The following is an 18,125-nucleotide window of genomic DNA, read 5'->3' as shown; positions in this document are numbered from 1 at the left end:
CTCTGTAAAATCCAATCATTATTTTGATCTTACTGTATGTAAGAAGCAGCTTAGATGTCACAGTTGGACCTATTTGAGAATCTCAACCTGCTTTTCATGGTACCAACAGTCCATACTAGGGCTGAGATTTGTTCAATTTTTTTATTACATACACAAATCCTGATACACTAACTTCTGACACAGATTCCGGAATGATACTTTATGTTGTTATATACAAAAAATATTGAGTTAAATATTCAGTCATATTTATTACTCTGCAAAAGACCAGCCTTCATTTGTTTCATGTTCCATGAAATGTTATTCATTTGTGTCAAAAAATCAGAAATTATATATTTAACAAAAATACAGCCCAGTGACTAAACATAATGTTTTTCAGTATTTACTGGGTCCACTATTCACCTTAATTACAATTTTTTATTTCCTTTTCCAGTATGGGCCTCTATATAAATACACATGCTTTCAGATTCATAGCAATGAGTTTCTCTGAGTCTTCTCACAGTGGAAGGATGGAGAGAAAATCCTTTTCTCCTCTCTCAAAATTGAAAGATTTAAGTGCTGCTATCTGATGATGATGATGATGTTTTGGTGGTCTCCACGGTCTCAGAGGGCCATTTTTTCTATATCTTTTAATATTTTTTAAAATTCTCCAGTTTTGGAAACTCTTATTTTTCACTTATTTTCCTTTGACTTTGCCCTTTGTTATGCAACTGCATTATCTTATATGTCAGAAATGTGCATGCGTAGCATAGCTCTCATTGCAGCAGACCTTGCCCGCTTATCAGACAATCTGCTGTTTGTCAAATGTGCCCAAAGTCCAAAAAATTTTCAGAATCTATTTATTTGCTGAGAAAAGTGTTAATATTTGAATAAACAAAATGTATAGAATATTAACTAATAATGATTATATATATATATATATATATATATATATATATATATATATATATATATATATATATATAGTGATTTTATGGATGTTAGTGTGTTTGTTTAACCATTTCCAAACCCAGTATTATATGTAGTTAAAAAGCAGCTCCTGGTTTGACCAATCAATGCTTAAGTAAATTGTGCTCATGAGGTAAGTCTCTGTGGCGGCTGTGAAGGTGTCAAGGAAAATATGGACCCAAGAAATTCTTGTTACTTTTTATTGTTTTTATCTTTATTTGAATTATGAATATGATTTTATTCTATTGTATATTGTGAAAAACTCATTGCTGAGGTCAATTATTTAAAAATTTGCTTAGATGCCTAAAACCTTTGCACAGTACTGTATGTCACCATCAGATAAACAGTACTTCAAGCTATTACCTTTGAAAGATCATTTTCAGGTGAACATGTTTAAACTGCATGGACGTCACAAAAATAACAATCAATATGAAAATAACACAATTAATTTATCAAGTTTTTACAGGGCATAGATAGAAATCAACCACATCCTAAATACCCTAATGCAGTATTTGTCTGCATTGAGCAATCAAGCTCTCCAAAATGGCTTCATAAGCCCCCCCAGCACTGGGCTGAGGAGCAGAAACTAGTGATGGAGCTCCATCCAACATCCTTGGGATAAGTTACAGCTGCATTTGTGATCCATAACTAATCCTCCAACATCAGTATCAGATCTCAGTAATGCTCTTGTGTCTGAATGCAATCAAAACCACACAGCAGTGTTCAAACATCAAGTGTCAGGTTTTCCAGAAGACCAGAGTCTTTTATTGTAACAATGGGGACAAACTCCCCCTCTGATTTCAGAACACTGAACAAGCAGGTGTCTACAAACTTTTGGACATACAGTGTACGTGTGCCCTTTGCTCTCTTTACAACATGACACCTTTTTATTGTTACTCAACATGAACTAGTAGCAGCTGAGGAATGCCGTCAGTCTTGAGCTCTGTGAATGAAATACTCTTGAGTAAATGCGCTTATAACCGAAAAAGAAAATGAAAGCATTTATGATTTGATATTAACACGTTTTCTGGAAGGTCGTGCATCTCATAACGCAGGAATTTTGTGTGTAGTGACAAAGCCCACAGAATGAGTGCAGTTCACAATGAGATCTCAGTGAGTTAAGGTTGTGAATTACTGAGGTGAATTATTGTGTAATACTGAGGTGTGAAATTCCTGTTGCTTGGTGAATGAAGTACGACAGAATTCAAACTGTATGTTTCCCTCCGCTCCATCAAGATAACCCCACCTAGAAACTTCCCAGCCATATAGAGTTTGACCCTGTTTTCCTGCCAGGCAGCTGCATGACCCAGCACCATGAGCAGGAAGTAGTTGATGAAATGTAATGAGGCAGGGAAATTCTGTGTTTATAGTGAAAGGATTAAACTGTGTCCAAGTAGCGGCTACCTCAATAGACTGGTCCGGGTATATGAGGTCTCCATGTGGGTTGTTGAAGTGACATGGAATTTTCACGGTCACAAGAGACAAAACTGAACGTAATTGGTATAAATATCATTTATGCAGTAAATGGTTAGTCATGCTTTTGTTTTACATGAACATCTTTACATGAACATCAAAACCTAAAATTATGAGTCAAATCTCAAACTGGTGTGACTCAAACGTGTTTCAATAATTACAACTTTATAAATTAAGAAGAAGGTATGTATCTGTTTTACTAAGTGGAAATCATTTTTTCATCCATATATTTCTAAAAGTGCAGGGACATGCATTTTGTCACAGCAAACTGATACACCGTATCACGATTTTAAATCTGGCAATCCCACGGACAACATCATTTAGTTGAAGGACCTCATTCGAGGTCATATCACTCCCCTATATAGTTTATGACGTGCACATGGTACATTTTCTGACTCAGAATTGTTCAAATATTTAACTTTTTTCAGACCACTGAAAGTGTTATGGTTTGTTGTGCGTTGGTACGACACCCCTAATTATATTATTTTTGATAAAACTGTGTTAAACTACATAATTATGTTAAATTATGCCACTGCTAATGACAGGTTAGCAATGAATAGCAGGGTCATTAACTACCAGAAAAGGCCGAAATGTCCTTTCGTGTGACAGAAAATGTCCACCAGTGTGTCACTGTGCTGTCATACAAAAGGACAAAGATGTCACACTAAAAGACGAGGCCTCTTTGAGAAGCATTTTAAACACATACACGCACACACACACACACACACACATTTTCTAAGCCGCTTCTCCCTCAGGGTCGTGGGGGGTGCTGGAGCCTATCCCAGCAGTCACATTTTAAACATTAAAATATTTTTTTTTCTTTTTTTATTGCTTTTAACCATTTAATGGTTAATAATTTAATTAAAACATTTCTTCTGTATAAAATGTGATACTTCACTGTTTTTAGTGACAGAAAGAACTTTGGGAAACCTCATGGGAGACCTCATTTTCCTTAAGATATGGGACTTTTAACTTTTAAACACTCAACACGGGGAAGATTATCAGTGACTGAGGAAATGATGCTGTTGGCCTCGTATCTCAATTTTTGTTGTTTTTTTTCCATTTTTACATAGAAAAGTAAAAATGCTAGCTGTCTGTTTTTTTTATGTTATATCAAAATTTCATGAGGAACAATCTAATAAGGACGATCCAAAATCAATTAGTAAAATAAAATAAAACCTTGTTATGTTAAAATTAACTGTGACATTAACAAGATAAAAGCTGAAGATAAAAAATGGGGATACGTTTTTGTTCCAAAAGTGATGAAAATATAGAAAAACACAGAAAATTTGTTATGATTTGTGAATTTGAACTGCAACAACCAGAAATTTGAATTCACAAATATTCTTTTAAATACGATCCACATTTTCACTTTAATTGTTAAGTGAAAAAACTGAAATCAGGCCTTTATTATTACTGTTCATTTCCTTTTTTTTTGTAACACTGCATACATTTTTATTCATTTATCTTATTTTTTTTCAGACTAATATATGCTAATAGGGGCATCTCTGCCCACTTGTCAGTTTGATTTGCCTTCAGGCAGAATATAGTGCTAATATAGCGTCGGCCTATTTAAATAGAGAACTGACGGTATGGAAATTTAGTACTGAACTCTCCCCCACATTGGAATATTGAAGAAGCACTGAGCCTTTACTACATCAAGAGTGAACAGCCTTGAACACAGGCCTCATCAAACTCAATTTAAGCCTTCCAGCAGTTGGGATTTTTTGCAGCGGCACTTTGGCGGCGCTCCACCCCAGGTTTGGGTTAACTGCCAAATCCTGCCAAACGCACGGAATCAAATGGCTTACAAAACTGCTCAGTGTTCCATCCGCAGAGGCCACTTCCTGAATTTGGCGAAACTAATTTCTATCTCAACTAATGTAGCTCACATGAAAATAACACGAGCAAGAACAGCCTCTTCCTCCACCAGAGATCACAGCGTCTGTGCTTCCAACAGCACTGACAATTACACACTTGTTTGTCAAAGTGGTTTCATTCATGATTTTCCTTTTTTTTTCCCTTTCTAGTCTTGTTCCTTTCATGATCTCCTATATAATACACTCTTAAAAGGGTGCCAAAAGGGAGTGATGCCACAGAAACACACTTTTGGTTCCTTACAAAAATTTTAATGGACAGTACTTCAATGAAAAACATACTGGCTCAAAACACACTGCCCAGGGGAGCTCCTGAGTGATGCAGCCCCTGAGTGGTGCGAGTTTGAACCCTAATGATGCCATAGTCATCCAGGGCCTGAAGTCTGAGAGAGCACAACTGGCCTCGCTCTCTGGATGAAACATTGGCACATGGGGAAAACATCATCAAGAGCCGTTTTTGTGCTTTTTATAGTTAAATGTTTAATCATCATGACAATTTCACTATGATTGAATTTTAATGGTTGATGCACTGAAAACTTCCCAGTGAGAATGCAGGAAGTAGATGAAACAGGCGAGATTCAACATAACTGATAATGTGTACATTTTAAAAACTTTACATGTTTTTTTTCACCTGACATTTTAATCAGTAAAAAACTCAATATTTATCAATATTTGTCCAATTTACAGATTTTTCAAAATTGCGTACGTCCCGGGCCTAATTAGTGTGATTTGAGGTCTTTCTAAGTACAAGAAACTACTGTTAGTCACCACTCAAACAATCACATACTGCAGATGCAGCAAACACTGGAGTGTTCCTTTAGAAAACTTCACATTGATGGTTCTTTAGGGAACCAAAGGTGACTCTTCTAAGGCAGGGGTGCCCAATCCTGGTCCTGGAGATCTAGAGAGTTTATCTCAAACCCTGATCCAGGTGAATGCCTTCGGGAGCACCTGAGTGCTGGAACCAGAAGTGTTGAATTCCCCAGAGTGGTAGATCTCCAGGATTGGGCACTGTTGTTCTATGGCATCACTTCAAATAACCCTTTTAACATTTATCTTTAAGCACACCAGTGTATGTACAGAAATAAACACAGCCCCACCAAAAGAAACAGCTCTTTTTGAGTCTGGTTCTAGTCTGCCTAATCAGGTAAGGTTAAGATCAAGTACATGGTTAAATCAAACATCCTCACTGACGTTTCAAGATTCTATGATGTCTGAAGTTTTGCCTTCTAAGACTGACTCAATGTTTAAGATAACCCATCATGTCAGCCTATGATCTTTAAACACAGTAATTATCTTCCGAGACTAGAGGCACCCGTGCTTATTTCTGTGCATATTTACGAGATATGCTGTAACCCATGTTTTTCTGGTTCTAGGGTATGTTACAACATCCTTCAGGAATTTAAAGGGACTTTAAATGATCTGTTTATACTTTTTACTGTAACTCCTACATCAATCTAATATTAACTGTCAAATAAAGAACAATGCACAAGTCCGTCTGAAAAAGTCTTAGATTTTATGTGCCTCTCTGCTGGGTATGAGCTGAGAGGCTATATTGGAAGAAGTTGATTTTATGTGTTTTCTTTATACCCAGAACTAGGGTAGACTGTCAGCTGTCCCATGTCACAAATCACCCCACAAAAACCAATGTCTTTTTAGCCGTGCCTGACCAGCTACCAGTAGAATCTTTAAAGGAAAGGAAAGTCCACTTGGCGGCCAACTTGGCAACACCACTGGACAGTTATTTCCAATCAAACAAGACCAGACTCCTATCGTTTTGAATGAGGACCCCTAAATAGCCAAAACCACCTTAAAGTTTCAAAAGCACCTTTGAAATCACTAATAAAATCAGACAAAAATAGCTTAATGCACTTGCCTCAAAAAAGGCAAACACTGTAGGGTTTTTTTTCAGCTTTTTCTGGCTGCTGCACATGCGCATTTCTCCATGACAACAGTTTTTTCCTGCTTTCCTTGCTCTTGTTATTGATGTGCGTAATTTTTTACATGTGTGCACAACTATTTATATTTTTTAGACAGTCAACAGTCTCCTCTTCCTTTATAATGTGCCTGTCACCGGTGTGTGAGCTATCAGGCTAGCATTTTGAGTGCTATGCTTAAACCACACTGCTTAGCCATAGTAAAAACACTGTGATGCATAGATTCTTGTGGCTTATTGCTGTAATAAGATAAGATAATAAAATAAGATTGTTTGCAGTGCTTATCACACAACTGAAACTGAGCTTTGAAAGGTAGCTTATTGATAGAGCTCTTCCCTCTCTCTCTCTCTCTCTCTTCCGTAGTGTCACTGGATGTCTCCTGCGCATAAGTTAAAGGGGAATTCCACCAATTTTTTTTCCTGCATAATTGAGTGGATAAGACATAGACAAAGTCATTTGCAGGGGTATCAAGTGAAATCCTCCATTCTACTTAGTAGTGGTAATAGGAACAAAGAATATGCAGAATGCTGTAAGGAACTGTAAGGTTAAATAAAACCCAAAGAAATTTCTGCACTTTTTAGTAGCAAAATTACATAGAAATTACATGTAGGTTCACTGGTCATTTGGACATTAATAAAATTTCTACTGTGCTGTATACACTGTGACCCCTGGTTCCTATCACCATCACTATAAAGAAGTCAGAGTCAGTCCCTACTCACGAAGTTCTTTCTGCATGGTTTATATGCTATTTCAAATTAGCCAAACAAATATAATTTGTCGCCTATTATCACCACCTGGACACAGTGCTCTAACAGAGTAAATGCTAACAGTATTTAAGTATCTAAATTCCTGCGTGTGTACTGCTCAAGCTACTGCAGTTACTCCCGACTCTGACTTTAGTTCTATAATACGATATCAATCATAGATGTCATCATAGTTGTCATGGCTACCGCACTGTCAATCACCACGCGGCCTGAAACACACAGTAGTGATCACACCGATAAGTTGACTTTTTCTAGCTTTCCACTCTTTGAATTCATTTTTTAATTTCCTAATCTTTCAGTGATCAAGTCACGTTTCACTTGTCTTACTGAGATTTGAAACTGAGTTGACAGCCCTTTAAAACTCTTTAGTAGTGATATTACTTTAGACTTTTAACAGCTTACGCAATGTTGCACAATCTTTCCTCATCAGCCCTGGTTTCAGCAATGGCTTGTGAGTCTTACTGCTTGCTGCTGTGAGCTTGATGTGTTGGATTAGCGCTACTGGTTTAAGATTCTTGTAGCTTGTTACGTCCTGCGTTTGGATGCTCTCTCCTTTTCCCTTAGTTTCCAGGTGGACCTTGTTGCTGTGATTGACGTCTCGGTTTTCCCGGCGTGTGGTTGGCTGCTCCTGTTCGCGCCGGTTATAAAGGGCCTGTCAGAGCAATATGGAGCGTTTTTCTTATTCGGTCTTGCACGGTTCTGCTCCCCTGGCTGCCCGCCAGTCGACAGACCGGTTTCTTGTTCATTTACTGACCTACAGGTTCCTGTGGGTCAGTAAAGATGTGATGGTAGTTTTTGTTTTTTTTGGTTAGAAAGGAAACGTAGGGGTGACCTGCCCTTTATGTTGATCTGTTGGACTTTGTTTATGGGTAGTGTAGTGAGTGTAGTGTTTTTGTAGTTTCTTTTTCGTTTCTTTTGTTAGGTAAGTTAGTTATATTTCTTTTCTTGTTATTAGGCTTTTTGTTTGTTGTTTTGGGCTTTGGGTCTCCCTGAAGTTATGTTTCCTTTGTTTTGTTTTTTGTTTCAGTGGCTTGTTGAGAATAAGTTCGATGACAAGGAAAATGCGAAGCATCGAATAAACTGTCAAACTTCTATTTGATGTGTTCTTAGTATTATTTTTTTTAAGTTTAGTTTTGGTCTGGCGTCTGGGTGGACAGTCTTGTTTCTTCTTTGTGCATCTTACACCTAGGAGACGTAACAAGCTGTGTCACATACATTCAGTAGAGTAGCTTGCATTATATTTTTCTAATGTAATATTTTTCAATATAACTTCCTCTTAATGTTTATAAATGATGGAAAGAACCATGAACAATCAAAGAACCCTTCGCTTGATTAAAGGGTTCTTTGCATTGTGAAAGGGTTCTTCAGATTGATAGAAAATGAGATATAGATGGTTCTACACAGCACCAAAAAGCTTCTTCTGCTACGATATCTGACTTACTACAATAGAAGAACTCTTTTTGGTGCTATATAGAACCATCTACAGCACATTCTCCATCAATCTGAAGAACCCTTTCAGGATGCAAAGAACCTTTTAATCATGCAATGGATTCTTTGAGTGTTCATGGTTGTTTACAGAACCATTTCTCTTTACCAAATAACCCTTGAAGAACCATCTTTTTTCAGTGTGTAGTTATGAAACATGTTATAGTGCTATAGTTGGATGTCAGTGGAGACAGGATGTTAACCCTGAGGGCCAGGAGAATTTGAGCAGTGATAATAAAATGAGTTAATGAGGTGAAATGTAGGGCTCCCATGTAGGACGCGCCTAAGAGGAAGCAGACACAAGGAGCACAGGCTGGGAATTAGAGATGATCTATTTAACTCCACGCAGCGGTGCCGCACGCCCCCATGTGCTGCATACAATTGGGGGGAGGGTCCCAACTGAAAGCGACCGTTGAGCTATCACTGTAAGCAAACGTCACACACTCATCATCCTCTGGTCTTCTGTTCAAGATTGGACTTTCTGCAGAACTTATTTCCAAGCCAGTTCTAACAGTATTACTAGAAAACTCCAACTTTAGTCATTTGATGCTTTTCCCTGCAGTGACTTAGGAAAGAACTGAAAACTTAACACACTAGAAACCCTTAAAATACAAGCCACTGGGCACTGCTGAATTTTGTCAGTATGCATTTATGTGAAACAAAATAATTCATTACAAGTAATTGTATTCAACCACGATTAATCAGATTCTTTGTGTGTGCAGATCACACATAAGCATGATTAATTGCATTTGTCTTATTAATCTTTAAAAGTAATCTTTAACTCCTAAAGATGGCAAACAATTAAAACAACTGATCTGGATTAATATTGTCTTTATATAATATTCTCGCTATATTTTAGAGCTGTAAAACAATCACGATTAACTCTATTCTTTTGTGTAGCTACTGAAGATTGAGCAGTCAAGCTAGGGATACACACTATGTTAAAAAAAACTGTGGTATTAATCACTAACTAATTAGCTTAATATTAATGAGTTAACTTTAAGTAAAAATCCACATCCTGGAGCTAGTTTTCCAGAGGGAAGAATTAGTGATGATGCATTACTAGTGCTGAGGGTGGAGTTTCACAGGCTTTGCCTGATCATGCTTGCATACCAAAAAGCTTTAGGAAAGCAAAAGTAACACAAACTGCAATTTTACTGCCTTTAGTGTTCAAAAATGCATAAGATATTCTCTCATGCCTGTCTCATCCTAAGACCTGTGTTTTTAGCGTGAACCAGGTGTACTTTTGAATTGGCATTTTATAGGCTTATACACATATTTCAGAAGAATACTGACAGAACTTAGCAACTGCCAAATTGCTTCTATTATATGTGAGTAACTTTGCAAGTACAGAAAAGCACGTCAAAATGAATGTTTATGATAATTTATTGTATAATACAGATACTCCAAACAGAGACTGTGTTGAAAAATGCTGGAATACTGCTTTAAAGTCTTCTGAATACTCTGAAAGGGAAAAAAGTCAGCATAATAGCCATTAAAATGTTCCACTTCAACATCCAGTTGCTGCAGGACATCTTACGATGACGCAATGTTTCCAAAGAAGGATGGACATGAAAACTGCACCAAATTAACAGGAAAACATGCAGATTATAATGGAGTATTTATTACAAATCTTTTCTCCCAGGGTATCACCCTTGTCAAAAAGGGGGCTTCATTCTTTTGACAGTATAAAAGATGTGTGTGTGTGTTTGTCTGTGTGTTTGCATTCACGCTGACCTTGCAGAAAATGACTATAGATAAATCTGTGGAGAAAAAAAATCCATCTTAAGAAAATGCACAACTTCCTCAAATTTAATCACAGCCAACTGCAGACATGGTTTGTTCCTTAAGTGTCTTGCGACAGAACCACCAGGCCTACAGTCTGGAGGCCTACAGACATGCTTTCCTAAAACACACGTGAAGACTTCTGCCACATCTTTTCGAACCACGGACCATGCTGCACTGTCAAGTGCCCCAAAGTACTCCAAAAGCACTAATCACTGAACTATGCACTAACCACACGGCCATGTAGACGTCCAGTACATGCAATTTTCATCATCACAGGTCTAAAATCGAACATACGTATATATAGAAAGGAATGAAAACAATATTCATTTCATGGAGTGCACAAAGGGAATATTCAGAAAAGCACCATAAAAAGAATAAATCCCAATATAGATAAAATATCTAGATTAAATATAGATAATTATAGAGTCAGGGCCTTTAGGTTCAAGACTTCATCACACATCACTATAAATCGACAGAATAAAGAAACTAGCACTTGTGCTTCCACCAGGTTTTATTCTTCCTGACCAGCCGACACATAAACATTAGCAAACCTTAGTAAGTGCCTTCATACCAAAACCAGCAAAGAGACACACTGTACAAGGTGTGGCAGTAAGATGTACTCATCATCTATTTCTCAAGGTTTGTAGCAACAACAGAATATAGGATGGTACTATTAATATATTTCTTCGAGCCAAATATTTAAATGCAAGCAAAGCAAAACTGCCCTATCGTTCGGCCTGACGTTCACTCTCCAATTCCATTTTACCCGCGGCTGTTTTCTGATTGGCTACCTTGTGAACAACGACACATGACGAAGCTGCTGAAGTTAAACATTTGTGCATATATTTGTGCCGCAGAATTTTCTGCTGTGGATAATCGTGAGCCTAGTTATCCACAGCAGAAAACTCTGCAGCACAAATATACGCATTCTGCAGCAAAACGAGCCAAACCCGCAGAAGCCTCATCCTGCCATGAGATATATGACACTATGATTGAAATTTGTTCTGCTGTCCTACTGCAGCATTAATTGCGCCATCTTATGCAACTACATTGCTTCAATAAAACTAAAGTTTGCAAACAATCAGAATGTACTAAATGCCAAACAGTATAGTGGATCAAATGGTGAGCAGAATGTATCATCCCAACCCTAGCATAATAGAGTGAAGCAGTAATGGCAGCTGTCACAACAAATCTGCATCATCATAATAAGACTTTTAACATTTTTTTTTATTAATTAGGACTATACATCAATACATACATACATACAGTATCATTTAGAAAAAAGCTGTTCAGAACTCCTCAGGGGGAGGGGTGCCATTAGCTTTACATCAGTGACACCATGTGACCTTGTTCGGCTTGACAGTGCACAAAAATATGCTTGCAGTTCTGATGTAAACAACTATTAGTATTATTGTGAATGGTGCTTTTGTAACTGGTTTTTTTTTTTTGCTATTTACTTTTTAACGTTAGGTTAGATTCCTGCTTACACAGCAAAAAAAGACAGACAAACTACTGTAATAATAATTTATCGCTGCTCATAATATCATCATGGTTTCCAAAATCTTTATCAACGTGTGCACATTGTGACCTCTGAAAGAGCATTTTTCTTCCATACTGCGACATATTTCCAAATAAAACATAATACTTGTGAGAGTCTCAGAGCTAATTTTCTCTTTTAGTGGGGGTGGTAGAAAATGATATTACTGGTTAATATTATTTGTCCCAGGCGCTGGTGCCGGGGAAAAATAATAATATTAACCTATGATGTGATCAAAATCAGAAGACGTTTATGAGGAGGGCAAAAAATCATTCCATCTTTATTCGAAGATTACAGGCCTTGTAGATCCTACTCTTTGTGGACTGTCACAATAGCAATAATGCATATGTACAGAAAAGGCTTTTAAAAATCCTGTTCAGCCAGTCAGACAGACAAAACCAGTCAAAATCAACCAAAATCAGTTTAACTACACAGAAAGGGAAACGACTTGTAAACATGTGTTATGTATTAGCAATGTCTGATGACATGGCTGTGTGATTCTGTCCCTTAACCCGTTGATTCCCCAATTAGAATCCAAAATGAACTGCCAGTTCTGTTATGTTCCAGTTGTGTTTTTTCCAGTTTAATTCAGATTGATCCATAATTACAATGCAATGTTTTTTTTTTCCAAACGGGGTTAAATAGGGAGGGTATCTGCATGTGAACATCTCATAACTAAGCTCCAAACCTGGACATTATGGGCTGAGGAATATGTAAATTAGGGCTGAATTCTCTGGACATTATAATGAGCACCCCCTCCTTTAGTGTCCTACAGGGAACAAAGCCATCTGTGATTGAGAAAAAACAACAATAAAAAATGCTTATATTATGATATCTGATGAGGATTTGAAATTTTCAGTTCACTAAAATTCCCCAGGCACTTCCCAAAGCAGCCTTAAAATGAAGGTCTAACTATTCTTAAAGGAAACAGTCAGCTACTCTTCCAGTGCTCAATCAAAGGGCAGCTCTGAAAGACTGTATTTACTGTAAATGGACGGGGGTTAAGGCAGAAGGGAAAAAATCCTGAGGTGGAAACATTTGCTGAGGGAATACACAGTGTGGGCTCTAGCCCCGTTCCTGAATCTGTGCCAGGGGATTTAGCCAAGCACAACTAAATTGCCGTTTATACGCACAAAGCAGCATCTCACATACAACTGTCTGTATGAAAAATGCAGGCCTAGGGTTCGGTACGCAATGTCTGCAGCCCCTGTTTACCTACAGAACTGAGAGAAACTGAAAGCCCAAAGCCATTTCAGCTGTGACCACGGCATCAGTGTCCTAAACAAAGAAGGCGGACCGTTTTCTGGGCAGCGCTCAAGACCCCCACAGCCATGGACAAAAATGATGTTCTGGTGAGAGTACATCTCGCTTATTCCTGAACCTAAAACAGCGTGGAGGACAGGTCGGCAAGGAAAATTCACATCATTTCTCTCTCTGATGTTTGGAAAGCTGGAAAAATCTGGCAAGCCAGCATCTCAACTAAGGCTACCCAGCCACAGCACAGCTAACTTAGGGGAACCGTGTATGAACTGCATTTTGGAAATGTAAACACAGACTCGAACACAACTTCAAATGGGACTTTATCTATCCAGATATCTGCAGCGTGTAACTTGCTGAAATAACTGGCTATGCCTCACTCACACACATACACCCTTCTGTTAGCTTTAGCCATAGAGATTAGCTTGTCTCTATTATGAATAGCCCGCAAACCATCCCGTGTTCTTGGCAAACAGTGTTGCTGGCTAACCCGTCTCCATGAACCTGGAAAAAGGCACCTAGTTGCTCTCTGGCTGAATTAAACGTTAAGGCTCCGTCCAACACATAAGTACCGTATTAAACAGTAATAACATCACGCTGACCACAATGAAGGTTGAAAGCTTCTCTCACCCCATCTCTCTCTTCCATATCCAAAGTATGTTTTCATATGAAAGCTGCGCTCCTGGCAACGGCTCTCCTCGTTCGAATACGTTAACGTTACTCCAGCCTGCTAGCTTGAATAGTTAGGTTAGCCAGCTAACTATTACTACTGAAACACAAAGAAAATCCAATATTCCTGAGTGGCAAACAGTCCAAAGTCCTTCTCAATAAACGTACAGACAATCCTAACGCACACCGACGAGCCCCCTTAGTTGGAGAGTAGTTAAAACAAACCAAGCACCTGAACAGCCGCCTTGAACTGAAGGCGTGACACACGGCGCTCAGAGAAATATGAGAGAGAGAAGTGAAAACGCATAAGGCCAGCCTGTGTTGCACAGTCTGGTTCTATAAACGTACAGAAGTTAGCTCTTTCTAGCAAAACGGAACTCACCAACAACGGACGGAGCCCATCCAGCACACGTCGTTGCGAGCTGGACTCCGCTGGAGCTCATCTGTCACGCTTTGCCCCGAGCGCTAGTTATCGTCACTTTGTGTTTAGCTGTTCGGTTGGCCTCCCCTCTGTCTCCGTGACACTTGGTACGTTCCAGCGCGTCCCAGTTTTGAGCAGTATTATGGTAGGCGCCGGAGGGGGGGACACCAAAGTTTAGCAAGAAATCGGTCTGTCACTGCAATATCCATCAAGAAAAGACTTTCCAGAGGGAGCTAGCACAAATCAGCTGGAATGGTGGTCGTTGCAAGACGTCGACATGAACTGGAATGATGGCCGTTATAACATGATTGAGCAACATATATGAACCTAACATCAGTGCGTCTGATGAGCCAGTCAAGGATCTCTGAATAAGTTAAATTAGCTGGACAGATTGTGGTTGGAACTTGACTCTGCAGCGAGATAGATCCCCAGGACCAGAGTTGGCGCCCACTGGGCTACAGCCTTTTCGATTAGACACTGTTGTATTATTGATTCTTTCAAACAGTACACAAAGTCGTTCAGAGAAGATTGACGTGCCCTTCCAGAGAAACTACCTGAGTCAGAATTGTTCACAGTGGGAACCAGGCGTCTGAAGCATGTATTGCCTATAAAAGTTACTTTACAGTTACTACATGATCTGGTTAAAAATATGTTGTCTGACACATGAGGCTCTGTTTTACAATGGTTTAGGGATAAGGTTGTGGCATTTTTTTAAAAACATGTTCATGGCAGAATGTACATGCAAGGTGTTATAAGGCAAAATGGGACCCAAAGAAAACTTTCTTTTTGACCTAATAATCTTTTTGACCATTAATTTACCATATCAGTGTTACATATAAAACTCAGAAGACTCAGTAGTTAATGTTTGGGTAGCAGAAATACAGGTTATATTTCTTATCATCACTGTAAAGAAATCAGAGTCTGTAAGTTTCTCTGCAATTAACGATTTGAATCAAATCAAAACACTGTGTGAATATGTTTATGTCTCTACCATTCAAATAGGCACAAATAAAAAAAAATAATTCCCCCCTAACCTCTACCACTGAGGGCTACTATATGGCCTGCAGTTCTACTATATAAAATCTGGGCTATGGTCAGTTTATTGACAGTTTGTGTAGTCTGTTCAGTGTTTTCCTGGAAATGTGCAGAGAGCCACAATTATTTAATTAAAATATGCACTCAAAAGTGAAATTTGTTCGTTAACTACAAACAGAAGGCCAAAAGGAGTCCAGATAAGGGACTCATATTTGACGGTGTAACACTAGGGGGTGGTCCAACCCTGTAGTTTCACTTAACACTGACCGACAGAATGAGGCGCAAATAAAAATTCTATACAGATGGAGAGGAAAACACTTACACATAGTGAACCATAACTGTATTTACCATAACCAGCCCACCAGACATGATGTACTGAGGCACATGCAACATTATTCATTTCTGGATTTTGGCACGTCTCAACAAAAGAAACTTGAAAGGGGCATGTTCTAACAGGAGATGAGCTTCTAATCGAGACGATTCCTATCAAAACAAGAAACTGTAATGGGAAAATGCCAAGCGTACAGGAGGAAGATGAAAATTCTTTCTGGCCCATTTAATGGCAGGAATGACAGAGATTAATCTTGGATATCCCGCTGTAATCAGTCCATCTGGGTGGGTAACCACCAAACATTATCCACCCCTGTGGGGTCAAATCCCACAGACTCATTCTTTACAGTCTCCCTGAGACCACCTTAAGCTTCTAAAACCTTGATTTATGATCAATATGATCTTTCATAATCATTACCAAAGTTACTCAACATGGACAAACAAATCCTGAAGGGAGTGTGTTGTGAATCTGAGTCTTTCAAGGTTACATGTGAAGTACATTAAAGACTCAAAATTGGCACATTTATGTCAGTCAGTGATTCTAGTGATTATTTCAGCACTGTGATTCTAGACAGATATGAAAAGCACAGATTCACACACACGCATATCATCTAAGCCGCTTCTCCTTCTGGGTCGAAGGGGGGAGCTGGAGCCTATCCCAGCGGTGCATAGATTCATAACATGGAAAAACAAATGCATTTTACTGGATTCAAATCTGTGTTTCATTTCCACTTTAATACAGTCACATGCAAAAGTTTGGGCACCCCTGGATAAACAACATGTGAGATTAAGTTAACATATCCTCTCCACATTTTAGTACACAATTGCTTGCTGAATTTAACAAAATGGGGAAAAAATAAAACATAAAACACTGCCTATAGAGAAAGTTATGGCACCTTTATCCAATATGATATATATATATATATATATATATATATATATATATATATATATATACATATATATATATATATATATATATATATATATGTATATATATATATATATATATATATATATATATATATATATATATATATATATATATAAAGCATGATGGATAAAAGTGCATTAACTTTCTATATATATATATATATATATATATAGTGCCATAACTTTCTCTCTCTCTCTCTCTCTCTCTCTCTGTTTCTCTCTCTGTCTCTCTCTCTCTCTCTCTCTATATATATATATATATATATATATATACATATATATGATACTTAAGAATACTCTCCACAGAGGATATGTTAACTTATTTTCAATTAGAAAAACACAATATGACGTTCGATCAGGGGTGCCCAATCGTTTGCAGACGAATGTATATCATAAGAATCATTGCTAAAAGTATGTAAGCCAAAAGCAAATGACACAACAGTGTAATCTATTTTAATCAATTTTATTTATGTGGAAAAGAATGCAAATCTAGTAAATTGAATCCAACAGCACCAAAATACAACCATTAATGTAGTAGGACGCTTTATCAGCATTTAAAGGACTCTAATTAAAAAGTGTTCCATATAGTACTGAATAGTGTTCTCTGCCTTGTAAGTAGTGGAATCCTTTTTGAAGCTATACAAAACCATTTTTTCAAAGAACAACATATAACAGGTATTTAATCGTGTTAAAGAAGGCATGATAAGGATCTATGCAAAGATCCAATTAAGCATTTCAATGCTATGCTATGAATTGTCATGGTTCTATGTGCAACCATAGCCTTTATTGAAGAACCCCCCTTTTTTGAAGGTGTACATTGAAGAAATATAAGGCAGTCTTACCTTCTCTGGTGCCTCAGGGTTCATCATGGCTGATGGCACTTCTCTGTTTTCAGTATGTTGAGAGGCTGTAGTTACTGTATTTTCACTCAGTGCAGTCACTGCTGGAGCTCCACCATCCACCTCTGGCTGAGGTTCACTTTTAGCACATGCCTCACTGGCAGGTGTCACAGTGGAAGAACTCTGGCCGACTATGGGTTTGTAGACATCTCCATAGAGCTTCGAGGTCCTCTCGATGACGGCTGACACAAAGCTTGTCCTTTCTGGGCTCTTGCTTGCTGGAGTCTGTGCTCTACTTAGCGCACCAGCCTCCTCTTTCTGCTTGGCACTGTGCACCCAGCTGGTGGTTGACAAGCGATGTGCTCTGGAAGGCGGTGCAGAGGCTGGAGGAACCACACTGGGCTTCGGGCTCAATTTAGGCTTGAACCCTGGAGTCTTATTCTTAGAGTCAGATGCTGCTGATGGATAGAGGAAGCTCACTCTTGGCGCTGAAGACGTTTTGGGATAATTAGGTGGAGAAGAGCTCCCTGCAGGAGGAGATGGAATTGCCTTGCTCATGGTCTCTGCAGTGTCCTGACGCAAGATCCAAACGGGGAATTCTAAGCCTTCCCTAGAGTTTTCTGTCTCAAGCAATGATTTATCAAGGTCGGGGTCCAAGCACTCCTTAGAATGGTGGTCTACTGCAGTTAGAGACACATACCTGGTTGGACAGGGACAGCTTGACGGTGGAATTTCTCCTTTTAGAATGGTTTCCTGGTTAGCTGTCCTGATGTCTACCCCTAGGAAAATGTAATATATTCTATCAGTATATTCCATAACATAAACTAAGGGTGAG

At 38.4% G+C, this 18,125-nt stretch overlaps 1 protein-coding gene across 3 annotated transcripts in view; it reads right to left on the bottom strand.

Annotated features, from left to right (window-relative positions):
* The window catches only part of psd3l (pleckstrin and Sec7 domain containing 3, like), a 169,894-nt gene that overhangs the window by 142,591 nt on the left and 9,178 nt on the right, over window positions 1-18,125 (bottom strand). For all 3 annotated transcript variants that reach the window (XM_017697285.2, XM_017697286.2, XM_037547380.1), the window contains one exon: window positions 17,294-18,069. In XM_017697285.2, coding sequence (XP_017552774.2) covers window positions 17,294-18,069 — 776 coding nt within the window. The remainder of the gene's footprint in view (window positions 1-17,293; window positions 18,070-18,125) is intronic.

This window comes from Pygocentrus nattereri, chromosome 18 (genome assembly GCF_015220715.1).
Source record: "Pygocentrus nattereri isolate fPygNat1 chromosome 18, fPygNat1.pri, whole genome shotgun sequence".
NCBI lineage: Eukaryota > Metazoa > Chordata > Actinopteri > Characiformes > Serrasalmidae > Pygocentrus > Pygocentrus nattereri.
The sequence above is the reverse complement of the archived record's forward strand: the minus strand, read 5'-3'. Positions and strand labels throughout refer to the sequence as shown.